The sequence below is a fragment of the Pinus tabuliformis genome, chromosome Q (genome assembly GCF_031772625.1).
Source record: "Pinus tabuliformis cultivar Carrire ecotype Pingquan chromosome Q, CPIR1, whole genome shotgun sequence".
Classification (NCBI taxonomy): Eukaryota; Viridiplantae; Streptophyta; class Pinopsida; order Pinales; family Pinaceae; genus Pinus; species Pinus tabuliformis.
Genome location: NC_142296.1, coordinates 730,329,516 through 730,345,172, shown reverse-complemented (window position 1 = coordinate 730,345,172; position 15,657 = coordinate 730,329,516). Strand labels below are relative to the sequence as shown.

At 37.1% G+C, this 15,657-nt stretch overlaps 1 protein-coding gene across 1 annotated transcript in view; it reads left to right on the top strand.

Annotated features, from left to right (window-relative positions):
- The window catches only part of LOC149221604 (Haloacid dehalogenase-like hydrolase (HAD) superfamily protein), a 204,672-nt gene extending 199,831 nt beyond the window's left edge, over positions 1–4,841 (top strand). The window contains 1 exon segment of the mRNA XM_089385152.1: positions 4,117–4,841. Within this exon segment, the coding sequence (XP_089241278.1) occupies positions 4,117–4,278 (162 nt within the window). The 3' untranslated portion in view covers positions 4,279–4,841.
- The last annotated feature ends 10,816 nt before the right edge of the window (positions 4,842–15,657 follow it).

The following is a 15,657-nucleotide window of genomic DNA, read 5'->3' as shown; positions in this document are numbered from 1 at the left end:
AGATGATCCAGAGCTGCACGATGATGTGGCATCACCTACATTATCGTCCTAGCCCTTGCGGGCAACCTACATGCATCTTCAATTTGTTTGGAGACCCATGAGGACACTTGTGTGCCCCCACATGTCATTTGGAGCACCACAGGCTATTACAAGGGCCCAACCCCTTGTCCACTGCTTTTGAGGGTCCTATTCTTCATTGTGGCAGCCATGAGGTCTCTTAGAGGGCTCTACACCATGCATATATTATTATTTGACCTCTTGAGAGGCTTACTTTTTCATTTATGAGCTAGTTTGGTGGCCTTGTTACCAAAAGGATTAATTATTAGCACATTATTTTATTTTTGGGGCTTATGTAGGCCAAGGAGGCTAATTCGAACTCCTAAGATGTGTATAAATACAAGTGAGGTGAGATCATTTCTCATCATCTCTTTGGATTGGATCTCTCTCTTCTTTAGCGAATTTCACACTTTTTTTCTGGAGGATGAATTGGAGCATTTATGGATGAATTTTGATGTATGGTTATTGGTGTATATTATCTTGGAGCTTCTCTATTGTCATTTGTGAATGGTTGGATATACTCTACTGCATGTAAGCACAAAATTTTGATGTTATTCTTGTTACTTTTGTCATATATGATGGATTGGGATTTTCGTTGTTTTAGGGCTAATTGTTGCATGCAAATTATTGCTTAATATTGTGGGATTGTCTCTATCATAAACGTTCTCTCCAGGTATGGGTCATGTAGTGTGAGCGAAATCTCCTAGGGGTAAATCAGACCTTGATAAGCCATTCCTCTTGTGCATTTGAAGTATAAAAGCTGCGAGATTGCTTTCTCTTGACCTAGAGGGTTTGTGAAGTAATTTTGAGGTCTCCTTGACTGGGAACCAAGAAATCTTACACATAATCAGCATAGATTTCATTCTCCCAAGGATTAAGGCACTGATCTACCAAGGGTGGTCACCAAAACTCTTATTCTTTCACCTCCTCCCAAGGCTAGCCACATTGGCGTGCCTACAACATCAGTTTCCCGACAAGCTAGCCACTGGAAAAATTCAATCTCCTAGGGTCTCCTGCGCTGGACTTTCCTCTAGCCCTCCAAATTTGAAGACATTCCGATAGTGGAATTGGGAGAAAAGCCAAGCCCTAGCTTCAGGACCAAAACTTGCCCTGCCATCCCCAAGGCTAGCACTTCCTAGGGTCAAACCAACATCTTTGAGTAATTATATTTTCTTTGATCCTCTCTCCACCTTGTCTAGGGTAAGAATATCATTGGTTGCTACATTCCTTCCTCATACCCTAGACTGAGTCCACTTGGCCCCGTGTGGTCCCACTCCTTTGAAAAACCATTTTTCAAAAACCATCCAGGGTACCAATTCTAACAAGGATTTAAGGGATTGGGAAACTCCTTCACACGTCTTATCGAATAAGCCTAACCCTCAAATCCTCTCTTCCTAGATTACCTAGTACCTTGCTTACAAAGCAAGCAATCTTTATCCTTCAAATTTTGGGAAAGGGTTGTTTAGGTCGCTCATATCCTTTGACTTATCGTTCATTAGTGACTCCACACATACTGGGTCTCCTCCCATCAGTGAAAATCCGTAAATAGAAGGGAGCCTTAGCTGAGGTGACAGTGGGCTAAGACTCCATTTGTTGCCCTTGGCCTAGCATTTGCCCTTTAGGGATTACCCTTAGGTCCCCTGCTAGTTTGAGCGGTAACAGGCCCTATGTTTATCGAAGCCTAGATTGCTTCCTTAGGTCATGGGGTCAGGGTCGGGAAGATTGGCTCTATGAGAATCAAGCCGGGATTGCTCCCTTGGTCATGGAGTTTGACCTAGAAGCGATGAAGTTTGGTTGGGAGATTGGCTCTGTGTATTGAGACCTGGAATGCTCTCTTAGGTCATGGTGTTCGATCGAGAAACCATTGCTTATGGTTGGAGAGATTGGTCCTGTGAGTATCATATTGCCATGGATTTTGGCAAGTGGATTGAGCTTGATGATTATCTTTTCAGCCTTTTCTTATGAAGAAATTTTATTCATCATATGTACATCTGTGGAAGTCAAGAAGAAATACCTCCTTGGCTAAGAGGGAGTGTTGAAAATATGTAGCTGCTAAAGTCAACAAAGTCAATATTAAAATTATTATTTTATTGCTATTCAAGTCGGGCCTCAAGATGACAGGTCGGCCCCCCCTCATGAAGGGGTTTGACACTTTGTCAAAAACCCATTTGACTGGACATGTATATATTGGCAATTTGACCTCATTTGGCATCATGGTTCATCACAAAACCAATTCGGATCTGTTCTAAGGAGTATCTGATCACACGTGCGAAGGGGAGAAGACAAGTTTGACCAGCAAAGTTGACCTCTCTATTCTCTGCTTTGACCAGCGTCGACTTGGACTATTCTGCTGCTGTTTGACTGAATCTTTGACTGTTTTGGAGACAGAATATTCTAGGAATCTTTGACTGACAGTTGACCAAATTTTGGAGCAGAAGCTGGACTGTTGACCAAAATTTGACCACAGGTCAAAGTCAACAGTTTGATCGAATTTTCTGTGGCAGCTACAGTACCGAATTTCAGCCCCTTTGACCTCAGTTGACCAGAAACAGCAGGGCTGAAATTCAGCTTCTTTCACCAGATTTGACTTGTGAGCAGAACTTTGAATTTCTCTCTCCTTTGTCTTGGTTTGACTGGGATTTTGTTATGGTCAATGGGATGATATGTTGACTGATATTCAGATGTACAAATTGATATGAATTGGATAATTTTTCATAAGAAAAGGTTGCAGGGTTTTTCCCCTGGTTTGGGGTTTTCTCAGGGTAAATTTTTGTCTCTTGTGCATTTTATTTTTACTGTCATCTCTACTGCCCTACTACATTTATGGTCGAAATTTTCTGAAGTGTAATTGCTTAATGATCTAAATGTGTTGAAGAAGTAATTGTATCATTGGAAGTAATTATCTGGCAAAAAATTTGTGCTCGTCTTAATTGCACTATAAAAATCAACACTCCTAGGGGTTAGCCACTTTTGGTGGGTAATAGGGCCCAAGGTTTCCATTATAAGATACCCATAGGGCTTATGCCAAGGGCCACCAAAAGGAAACTATGCTGTTAGGAGAAGGCATAATGGCGAAAGCAACACGGAATGAAAGCATACATAACCATAACATTAAAGCCTTAGAAAAACCACTCTATTCTTGTCTTTCATAAGCCTCCATTGAGAAGCTTGCAAGTGAGCTGTTTACTTTCTGTATAGTAAGTATCCACAATCTTCAACTAGAAAACAATGCATGAGTTGAGTATCTCAAGCCCATAGTTTATTGAATAGGTATACCCTACAGACTAACTCCCATAACTTTCTCTTTCTTTGAATTTGTGCTTTAAGTGTGGAGAACCAAGACCTGAACAATTTCAGACAATGATCTTCCTGGGATGGGGAAAAGGTTGCGTAGGAGCAAAGATCGTTGCTTCTTCCCTTTCGGGGAGAATAACTTGGGTTACTAGCATGCCAAGTGCTCCATCCAATAACTAAACCTTGCTCAAGGTATAGCTAATATTTAGTTATTATCACGCAATAAAAATATTCTATCTGAACTGTCAAAACATAAGATTTTGAGACTGGTGGGGGTATCACAGGACTGCAATATTCCTCCAAGTTTGTTCACAAAGTTTGATTATTCATGTCAACATCCTGTCTAAATAATGCATATGATAGATCTTACTGTTGCAGATTGCATTATGACATTCAATGTTAGTCCCCACTGTGTAGAAGTTATAAATAATTTTGTGTGGGGTTTGTGGTTTTCTTTGAAAATTCTCTGTAGCCTTAGAAAAAAAGCTTTCCAGTGAGAGTCATGTGAATGAAGAATTTGCTGATATGCCTATGTTTCATGTGTGTTTGATAGTTCACAAAGTGGGGTCTTCCTTTTGCGAAATTGGTTAAACTTTTTTGGCTTGATTTAAAATAGTAGTTGCAAGTGTTAGTTTTTAGACAGGATTTATTGATACTATATAGTAGTAAACCTTATTTGTCTCTCTGCCATCCATCCTTACAATCGGTGGAGTCAAGTTGCTCCTAATGCTGTGGGATCCTTGTTTGTGGCTTTTGTAACCTCAGATTGGTTGTGGCAAGCGTGCTGGTGCAATTACATGTTTGCTTGATGAATCTGGCAAGTACAACAGTACTGATACAAATCTCAACCCACAACCAGATTTCAAGGTGAACTCATTATTCGAGCTTTCTAAATTATTGGACACGGAAGTTGAATTGACGCCTTAACGGTTGGGATTTTAAGGTTTGAGATTTTCTTATTTCCTCTCTAAGAGTGTAATTTTTTATCAAAGTATGATATCAAAATTAATACTTTGCATTCATCTTGAAACTTTAAATCATGTTTGAAATTAACTTCCAATAGCTGGAAAGTAGGAAATGCAGGACAGTCTATGGAAAGCAACATTCTAGTTGCAAGTGAGGATAAATATCGGTCAAATATCACCTCACGTTAGGCATACAGGCTGATTTTGTTTTATGTTTTTGGGAGAAATTGCTGTTGAAAAGTATGTGGAGCAATTAATTTCAGTTCTGCAGTCTATGATAGTATATAATAGTCCAACTCGAATGAATTTGAAGGATGGGATCATTGGGAACATCAAATGTGAGTCCGAAGTCACGTCTACTTTATCTAAACTTGCAGTTGCTTTATTCATGTAAGGACTTTTCATCAGTTTATTGCCTTTTCTCTCAGCATCACTTTCTACTCTTTGATTTCATTATATGATACGTTAATATGCTACAAAAATGTTGAGAAAAATCCTTACTGGATTAATGGAAGATAATTTTTACCAGAGACTAATGCACCTCTGAACTAGCTAAATTCTGTCATGTAGCTGGAGGTGTCAACTAATTACATTTTAAGAGGAAAAGTGATGAAGTTCATTATTAGCAATCAATACAGCTAATTCAATCCTCTTTATTTGTTGTTTCCGTCGATATATTCCAACTAATTGATTTGAAGTTGTTATTGTTATTATCTTCGCTTTTTTATTTGAAGTTGCCATTGTTAAGTATTATACAAGCCATTTGTCCATCACTGATCTTGGGTAAACTATTCATATGATGCCAAAATCATTTGTCTTAAGGCTGGTACATTGATACTTAAGCATCTTGTCCAAGTTCTCTATTTGATTTGAGTGACAAGATACTTTGGTTTCTAAACATGCAAACTAATAGAATTCAATTTTAAATTTTGATCTGAATCAATAGTATATATAGATTAATTACCATGTGACATGAATAAGTTTCAACATAATGTGTGAATTGGCCTGGAGCTTATAAAATGAACATTGACTTGAAGGAGTTCAGTGTACTGTTATTATATGTTTTGCATAGTGCAAAATCTAAAAACAAATTCTGATGAATAATTTGATATGGCTATTGAATTGGGATTTGCAGAAATTTTACTATTATCATTAACAGTGACATGATTATATACATAACATGAATGTCAACATGGTCAGATACCAAGGACTTTCAGACACAGATATCTGAATTTGTGTTGTATGAAAACTTGTAAAAGACCCCCTCACACTGATGCATAAAAAATTGGCCAAGGCGATTATAATAAAATACAAACCAATCAAGAGCGATCAAATTGAGGAGGAGCATTGTGATTGTTGGGTGAAGGGAGGGTTCTTCAAATTGGTTTTCCAGGTTTAGTGTTTGCAATCTCAACAATGGTGCTTTGGTAGGGACTCGTTATCTTTTCTGATTGCATTACATTTTGTATATTATGGCACAACTATCATGCTAGTTTGGGGAAGCCTTGTCTTGCACCTTCTTGTTTGCTGCTTGTGAATGGAGAAAAACTGGCAGACTTTTATTCTGGGAAGTGATTGTACTATACAGGTTTACACATTTGTTTCCATTCACAAAGTGATTGCCTAGCATAAGTTATGGTAAGTGCTTGTCTATGATAACATTTTGGATACTTATGATTTTTCAATGGTTTCTTTAGCTATTGGAAGAACATTTGTGAAGTTTGTGCTTGGGTCTAACAAGTTGAAAAAATATATTGACTGAAGGTCCATTCAAGGGAGGATTGACCACTTAATTCTTGTTCTCTGTTTTTGAGAATATTAACAGTAGCAGTCTAGTCCTATCTGAGGTTGTTGGATTTGTCATGGGAGTTAGGTGGTGTTTACCATTTGTCCCTAAGACTGGTTGAAACATCAACTATCTTCCATTTCACTATGTGGATAGAATTTCTGACTCCCTTTCTGTTATGGAACCAGCTCAAGAAAAGATAGAAAAGATAGATCAATGCCTTAGATTCAGCCTCTTCGAGGGGGCAACTTCCTTTACATTACATAAATGAACAATTCTTGGATGATTCAAATGACAAAACCTCCTTTCTATATATAGGAGTCTAAGGAGTCACAATATAACCCATCCGACCTAACAATAATAATATAAAGCCACAAAAATAACAATAGAGGGATTCTATGGGGCACAGCAATAACAATATGGGGACAATAGGGGCACAACAATATTAATAAGGGGTACAACTACAATAGTAATGAGGTAATCACTAGTATTATAGGGACCCAACATGCCCCTCTCCTTCAAAAAAGTGTTGTCCTCAACGCTTGAGTAGTTTTGGATGCTTCTGTATAAAATTCTCATCTTCCCATGTGGAATCTTCAGCAGATAAGTTTTTCCACTTGATAAGATACTCTGAAATTGATCGATTTCGTAGCTGTCGAGTTCTTGTTTCTGTGACTTCTTCTGGTTCCAATATAATTTTTCCTTCGTCGTCAAGTTCTGGCAATATTGTTTGAACTGGGAGCTTATCGCCTATAACCTTCTTTAAACATGAAACATGGAAAACTGGGTCCAATCGAGAAGCTGCAGGAAGCTCCAATTTGTATGCCATAGTACCAATCTTTTGCAACACCTTGTACGAACCATAATACTTTGGTGATAATTTATTATCCTTCTTAGCTTGCTTGAGGGACATTTGATTATATGGTTGTAGCCGTAGGAATACCCAATCACCTACATCAAAACTTCTTTCGCTGCGATGTTGATCTGCCTGTTGTTTCATTCTATTCTGTGCCAACACGAGGTTATCCTTTAAGAGGTGGAGGACTTGTTGTTGATGTTAGATGTGATGTTCCACTGCTTGAACCTTAGAATTTTCTCTTAAATATGATGTGATGGATGGTGGTTGATACCCATAAAGTGCCATAAATGGGGTCATTTTTGTCGCTGTATGGAAGGAAGTGTTATACCACCATTCAGCTAGAGGCAACCATTTGACCCATTGTGTCTGTTTATCAGATACAAAGCAACGAAGATATCCTTCCAAACATTTGTTTACTATCTCAGTTTGCCCATCAGATTGAGGATGATAAGATGAGCTATGAGCGAACTGAGTACCAAGACAAGAAAATAATTCTGTCCAAAAATTTCCAGTGAAAATGGGATCTCTGTCACTTACAATAATCTTTGGGTTTCCATGTAGCTTTTGAATTGTTTCCATAAATGCAGTAGAAACTGTACTGGCTTTAAATGGATGTGATAATGCACAAAGTGTGCATACTTGGTAAGTCTGTCAACTACCACCATGATGGCACTCTTTCCCTCGGACTTGGGTAAACCTGTGATAAAATCCATTGAAACCTCCTCCCAACATTGGCTTGGAATGGATAAAGGTTGTAATAGACCCAATGTCTTAATTGTTTCAACTTTATTTTGTTGGCAAACCAAACATTCCGCCACAAATTTTTGAATATCTGATTTAAGGCCATCCCAAAAAAATTCCTTCTTAACCTTGTGGTAAGTTTTTAAAAATCCCGAGTGCCCTCCTAAGGGAGAAGTGTGCAATTCCATAAGAATCTTTTGTTTTAGCTGGGAATTCTTATAGAGGTATAAGCGATCTTTGTACCATAACGAATCATTTTTCCAGCTAAATGTATCCGACATACTGGAATCTTGTTGTAACTTTCCAATAAGTGTCCACACTTCTTCGTCATTCTTCCATTCCTCCCTTGCTTCGTTTATCCAATCTGGTTGGATAATAGAAATGGCACACAACAATGCTTCCACATCCTCATCCATTCTTGAGAGTGCATCTGCCACCACATTTTGCTTCCCTTTTTTGTAGATGATTTCAAAGTCATAACCCAACATCTTTGTGACCCACTTTTGTTGTTCTTCAGAGGATAATCTTTGTTCTAAAAAGTATTTAAGGCTATCATGATCCGTTTTTACCTTGAAGTGTCTTCCCATTAGGTAGGGTCGCCATTTCTTAAGTGCATGGAGTATTGCCAACATTTCCTTCTCATAAATAGCTTTCTGTAAAAACTTTCCCTTGATTGGACGACTTTCAAAAGCAATGGGTCTTTCATCTTGCATTAAAACAACACCAATTCCATTTCCTGAAGCATCACATTCCACAATAAATGTTTTTGTGAAGTCTGGTGTAGCTAAGACAGGTGCTTGGCACATTGCCTCTTTAAGATGTTCGAAGGCCTTTGTTGCTTCTGGAGTCCATGAAAATGCATCTTTCTTCAATATTGTTGTTAGAGGTGCTGCTATTCTTCCATAATTCTTAAAAAACTTGCGGTAATACCCTTTTAACCCGAGAAATCCTCGCAGATGCTTTATGGATGTGGGGATTTTCCATTCCTTAATGGCTTTAATTTTGCTAGGGTCTACCTTAACTCCTTCATGAGATACAATATGACCCAGATATTCCACCTCTTGTACTCCAAAGAAACATTTGGATCTTTTTGCATATAATTGTTTCTCCTCCAATAGTTGTAGCACCTTGTCAACATGTTCAACATGATCCTTCCAAGACTTGCTGTAGATTAGTATATCATCAAAAAATACTAACACAAATTTTCTAAGGAATGATTTGAAAATTGAATTCATCAAACCTTGAAATGTTGAAGGTGCATTTGTAAGGCCAAAAGGCATGACCAAAAATTCATAATGACCCTCATGAGTTCTAAATGCTGTTTTCAGAATGTCTTCAATCTTCATTCTGATTTGATGATATCCTGAACGAAGATCCAACTTGGTGAAGTAAATTGATCCATGCAATTCATCCAGTAATTCATCAATGACAGGAATGGGAAACTTATCTTTAATAGTGAGCTTGTTGAGCTCCCTATAATCCGGACACATGCGCCATGATCCATCCTTCTTGTGCACCAATACTACTGGAGCAGAGAAAGAACTTTGACTCGGTTGAATTATACCAGCCTCTAGCATTTCTGCAACCATACGTTCAATTTCACTCTTTTGGGCATAGGGATATTTGTACGGCCTGATGTTTGGAGGAACACTTCTTGGAATCAGATGAATAGCATGATCATGATCACGAATAGGTGGGAGACCTTTGGGAGTCAAATACCTTGGAATGATTGTCCAAGACTTTTTGGAGATCTGGAGAAATAGATGATTCCAATGTGGAAACATCTAGCGAACATAATTGTGCAATTACACCTTTTTGTTCCCTTTTTAGAAGTTTTGTCATACCGTTAGAGCTGATTATCTTTCCCGGTTTCCCTGCAATACCCCTTAATTCAACTTCCTTTCCTTCCACAGAAAATTTCATGAAAAGTTCTTGAAAATTAAAAGCTATTGTACCCAAGGATTGTAGCCATTGGACTCCTAATACAACATCAGCGCCTCCCATTGGAATGGAAAGCATTGGGCTAGTCAATACATATTCTCCCATGGATAGCTTGATATTATGGCACTTTCGAGAGCAATTTATTGTTCCTCCATTTGCAACCATCACTTGACACTTTGGTGCTGGATATAAGAAGCAATTCAATTCTTTTGCTACCTTACAATGAATAAAATTGTGGGTACTTCCTGAATCAATCAACACTATTACCTTTTTCTTCTTGATTTGTCCTTCTATCTTGATGGTTTGAGGAGTGGTAATTCCCGCCAATTCATTACAAGATATGGTCGGATTCATTTGTTCTTCCTCTAGGCTTTGTTCCTGGAGTATATTCTCATCTTTTGACATTTCTTGCTCCTTTTCTTCTTCCTCTTCACAATCTATGTAGAATAATTTCTTCTCAGCACACTTATGACCTTTAGTGTATTTGTTATCACAACTGTAACAAGCCCTTTTGCTCTTTTTTATTCCAATTGTTGTGGTGTCAACCTTATAGGTTGTGGAAGACTAGCGGCAACAACACTTCCATCTTTATAGTTGTGAGTGGTATGCTTCCTGGTTGCCATAATTTTGCTTTCTGTTTTTCTTGCTAACCTAAATGCCTTCTCTAATGAATCAGGTTCCCAAAGACGAACATCATGTTGGATATTATCCTTTAAAGACCCTATGAACACATCAATCCTATGCTCCTATGGAATATTTTTTACCCTTATGTTCAATTTTTGGAACTCTTCAATGTGCTCCATTATTGAACCCTTTTGTTTGAGACTTATCAATTGGCTAAAAAAAGTGTTTCTTTTTGTATCCTCATAATGTGCTATCAATTCTTCCGTAAAAATTGTCCAAGTGATAAATTGTTTACGAGAGCAAAGCTATTGATACCATATAAACTGGTTTGGTTCCAAATATGGAGTTGCAATACGTACCTTTTGTGTGCTTTGCACATTATTGAGATCGAAAAATTGCTCCATCTATAATATCCATATTGCGGGGTCCTTGCCATCAAACTTCCTCATATCGATTTTTGGAATATGGTGTGTCTTCGATCCAACATTAGAGTCTATGAAATCATGATTAACATTTCTTTTGTTCGCATCATGAGTTTTCTTTACTCCCCTTTCACCATTAGTAAGTATTTCTTGTAGAAAATTTGTCAAATCTGCCTTCAAATCTATCTTCAAATTGTCAATCTTGGCTTCCACACCCTTTATCTTAGATTCCACGCCATTTATCTTAGCTTATGTTAGCTTTTACGAGAGTGAAATTTATTGCACTTGGTCTTGTAATTTTGATATATCATGTAGCATTTCTTCTTCTTCTTCATGAGTCATGCTAGAGCTTTCAGATTGCTTACTAGGTGTTTGCATTTTCTTTCCTTGGGGCATCAGTTACCGATACTAATGCTCTACTATGCCCTTTGAATTCCTTCAAAATAATTTTTCAAACCAAGCTTAAGCAAAAATTTAAAAAATCTACACACCTTTTTTCACTTTGTAGGAGCTCGATATTGCCTTTGATGTATCTCTGTAATTTCGGATCATCCAGTTCTAAAATTGCGACTTGCGGTAGCCCTCTGTGTCCTAATGCCACCAGTCTGACCCCAATTAGATTCTCCAATGAAGAGTTATGCCAAATCTCCCACAATGACTTGATTATAGACTAATTCAGTAGAGTGATCTTGTACGACGTGCCACACGTCCCTATTTTGACCTTTGGCTCTGAAAAATACATACAAGAAACTACAGTCCGTCCTCTTTCTGTACCTTATAAAATTATAATCTGATGCTCAGAGAGAAAGTTATGATGATTTTCCCCAGGTCACCTGTTTGGAATGTAATTCAGGAGTCTGCAAAAAGACCAACTTCCTCAGATCATATCTCCGCAAATATAGCGCGAAAAGCTCTGAAATTCAGACCCAAGGTTCAGTGCGATTTCATCTCAAATGGGTTTTTTTTTTCGCTTCTGAAACGTCGCAGAAAACAGTTATAGCGAAAATGCCACGATGACTTGTTTGGAGCAACGAAACCCTAGAATCCAAAACCTCTGATACCAAATGTTATGGAACCAGCTCAAGAAAAGATAGATAAACGCCTTAGAATTCAGCCTCTTCGAGGGGGCAACCTCCTTTACATTACATAAATGAACAATTCTTGGATGATTCAAATGACAAAACCTCCTTTCTATATATAGGAGTCTAAGGAGTCACAATATAACCCAGCCGACCTAACAATAATAATATAAAGCCACAAAAATAAAAATAGAGGGATTCTATGGGGCACAATAATAACAATATGGGGACAATAGGGGCACAACAATATTAATGAGGGGTACAATTACAATAGTAATGGGGTAATCACTAGTATTATAGGGACCCAACACTTTCTCCCTCGAGAGTTTTTAGATTTAAGGCCATTTCCCATAGCTTGTTAAATTAAGATAAAGTTTTATTTGGTTTACAACCTATTTCACATATCTATTAGAATAATTTAAATTATGTTCGAGTAGAATCTGCGCATTGTTCTGTAATTAATGATCTACTTAAAGGATTCCTGAAATGGCTTTTCTAATTTAATCTATCCAAAAGTTCTTAGGCTATTTCTTTAAAGATTAGGGGTTTCTATGGAACATAGCTTAATCTAATTTCCTTTCGGCGGGTTATATGCCACAAGGCTGATAATTTCACAAAGATTGGATTTGAGAATTAGTCCTCTGATTGACCTTTAGAGATCCAGAAGAGAAAACACAAATTTCAAATGGCTAGAATTTTCTCATGGAAGACATGGTATACTTAAATATCGCCAATACCTTTGTTGGATTCCATGATATGCAACATAATTCTAGGACTTTCACATAGTTAAATCCACCTTTATCCAGACTCAAAAGAGGAAATTAAACCTCAAAGTGTCTACTGTTTAGATAAAAGGTTGTTTTAATCTAAAAGGTTGTGTACCAGAAATTTTCATTCGAGCAATAAATGCCACGATATAAAACACACGTTAATGGAGCATAAACAAGCTAAAGACAAAGAAAGCTCAAATGTTTCCCAAAGCAACATGATTAAATGACATCAAACCATTGATTAACTGGTTTACGACTTTTATTTGGTATATGTGGTATGTAACTCTAAAATTGCATATTTTAGTGATAATGGGCATTATAGTTATTTCTACTAGCTAGGAAAATTGTGAAAATATATGGCTCAAGTAATTACAAGTCAATCCTAACCAAATATTCAGTTTGTGGGATTACATTTTCTACAAGGATAAGATCCCTACTACACGAAGTAAATCTGATATAGGTGTATCAAGATCATAAAATAATAAAATAACAGGAAAATAATAAAATTACAGTTATGAATTTTGGAGGGAAAAGAAGAAAACTATTTAGTTATTTATTTTTGTATTGTATTTTTTTAGCTTATCTATTTATAGGTTTACTCAAATTTCAAGTATAGACACTCCTTAGATGCAAAATTAAATTCTGCATCTAACGAGTACCCATTATGCATACTTTTGAGAACATCCACATTGATAAAAATTGAAGATACATTAAAAAATGCGTTTTTCAATGTATCTTCAATATTTATCAATGTGGGTGTTCTCAAAAGTATGCATAATAGGTACTCATTGGATGCATAATTTAATTTTGCATTTAATGAGTGTCTACGTTTGAAATTTGAGTAAATCTACAAGGAGATAAGCAAAAAATACAATTAAAAAAATAATTTTCTTTATTTTCCCTCCAAAATATTTACATCTACCTCTTTTTAAATTTAAAGGATTTTGACTGGTTTACATATTATGTATGTGAAAATTTCGTGGGCACTTTTAAGCTAAAATTTCCTCTAATGTGTACGCCCATTTAAAGCAACGTAGAGGATATTTGATGGAGTGAACATGCTGTAATATTCCTAATTGAAATATTAAGTGGATAACAATAGCATATACTATGAACAACTAAAATTTAGCATGCACACAAAAATATCAAATAGCACATGAAATGGCACCAAAAATCTGAGTCATTTTATTAATTATGAGCAAAATGAGTACAATATGAATAAGGGAAGAGGAACCTGGGCTTGCTACAACAAGCAAGGCAAAACCTAGGTTGCAAGTTGAGTGCTCATGTGTCAGAAATTTTGCCCACTAAAGCTCTGCACTAACCTAGAATTTTTGCTGCTATTGTTGCTGGGAAGAAACTGCGAAATCTCCCTCACTTGTGCTAAGAAAATCTTGAAACTACAATTGGTGCCTCTCCTCAACCAACTCCACAAAGCCCAGAAGGGAATCAACCTCAATCCAACATCCCAGAAAACTCACAAAATGGAGCGTACGACGCAACTTCTCCTCTAGTATGCACTACTAGAATTTTCTGTACAATGCTCCCAAAATTAAGCCCCAACTCTTCCCCAATTTCACTTGTAAATTTCTCCCTCAAATCTCGTTGCTCCTCCAACCCTTAACTCCTTAATTCCTCCTGTCCCTTAGCCCTGTGCAAATCTGCTAGAAAGCCCAAGCGTAGGCCCGAAAAGGAAAAAATTCGGCTTGTAATACTCCCTCAAGCTCAGACCTACAAATCACCCAAAATCTCCAGCAATAAACAAGGCAAATCACCCCTAAAGTCCTTGGAACTTAGCACACACAATAGTTGTCTCTCTTAAGTGGTGTGAATTTCTCCCAGTGTCCTGGAAACTTGTAGTTCTGGGTGAAAATTGTTGGAGAATATAGTAGGGTAGCTATTAATGCTATTAATTCAGTTTCTCCTTAATCTTAACAATCACTTGTGAACTTTATTTATCTTGTGTTTCTTTATTAGATCTTCTTCATCAAACAATTATCAAGTGTAAAAGCAATAAAGACAAAATGGACACATAATTTAGGCTCCAAGTCAGGGCAAAACCCCTCCAAGGGGAAAAACCCAGAAAATCTCCTCTTCTTATAGAATTTGCTTCAAATGAGAAAACCAAGACCCAAACCCTAGACCAAGTCCTCTAAACACCATCATCCCTCCAAGAATCCCTTTCAGCTAGATCAAATTAGCAAGCCTCAATACTATTGCAACCAACATCGAGCTTCAACTTCGACGCTGCAACTTCAGCCCTGTAGCTACTATAAAAACCCTAATTATGGCATGAGATAGTTCTTCACGAGTTCCTTCTTTGAGTAAATTAATGTCTCCAAAGTCAACTAGGTCAATTTAGAGTATTCGACCTTCCTGCAATTTGAAATTGCAATTTCAGCCTTCCTTGAAGCTGTAGAAACCCTAACCTTCGCACGTGTGAGAGAACAATGCCTAAAAACATATCTTTCAGACTTCTTCTTGCTTCTTTGATCTTCGCTCTAACTTTCTTGCTCTTCCCAACTTTAGATCGAACTTCTTCTTGAGAGATCAAACTTGATCAGTGAAGTGTGTCAAATGAGGTTGATGTTGCTTTTATTTTAACACATCTAAGGAGTTCAAATTCCCTTCTTTAGGCCAACTTGTGCTAGGAGATTTGTAGGACTTTCTAGACTCCAATTTAACTTCTTTCACATGTTACAACTTGCCCAATAGTGTCTTATCCAAATGACTTGACTCAAGAAAAGTATTCTTTTGACATGACAAACCCTAGAAGCATGAAAAACATGCTTTACCAAGATGACTGTCAAAATGAAGCATGAAACCCATACTAAAAAATAATAGTTTTCCTCCTTTTTCTTGTAACATAAAATATACATAATGATTTGAGTACATTGAAAATTATGAAGATCGAAACTAGTTACATCTTCCAACACTCCCTCTTAATTAGGGAGGTATTCATAATTGTACACGTGGTACAAGATTATTCTCAAATTGAAGAGTTCTCATAAGAAGAGTTGGATTGATAAGCTATATTTAAGCATCAACATTATGACCAACAATGTCATCATAGTAAGGCCTTAACTTGACAAGCTCTTTCTTATACAAGATCATCATGC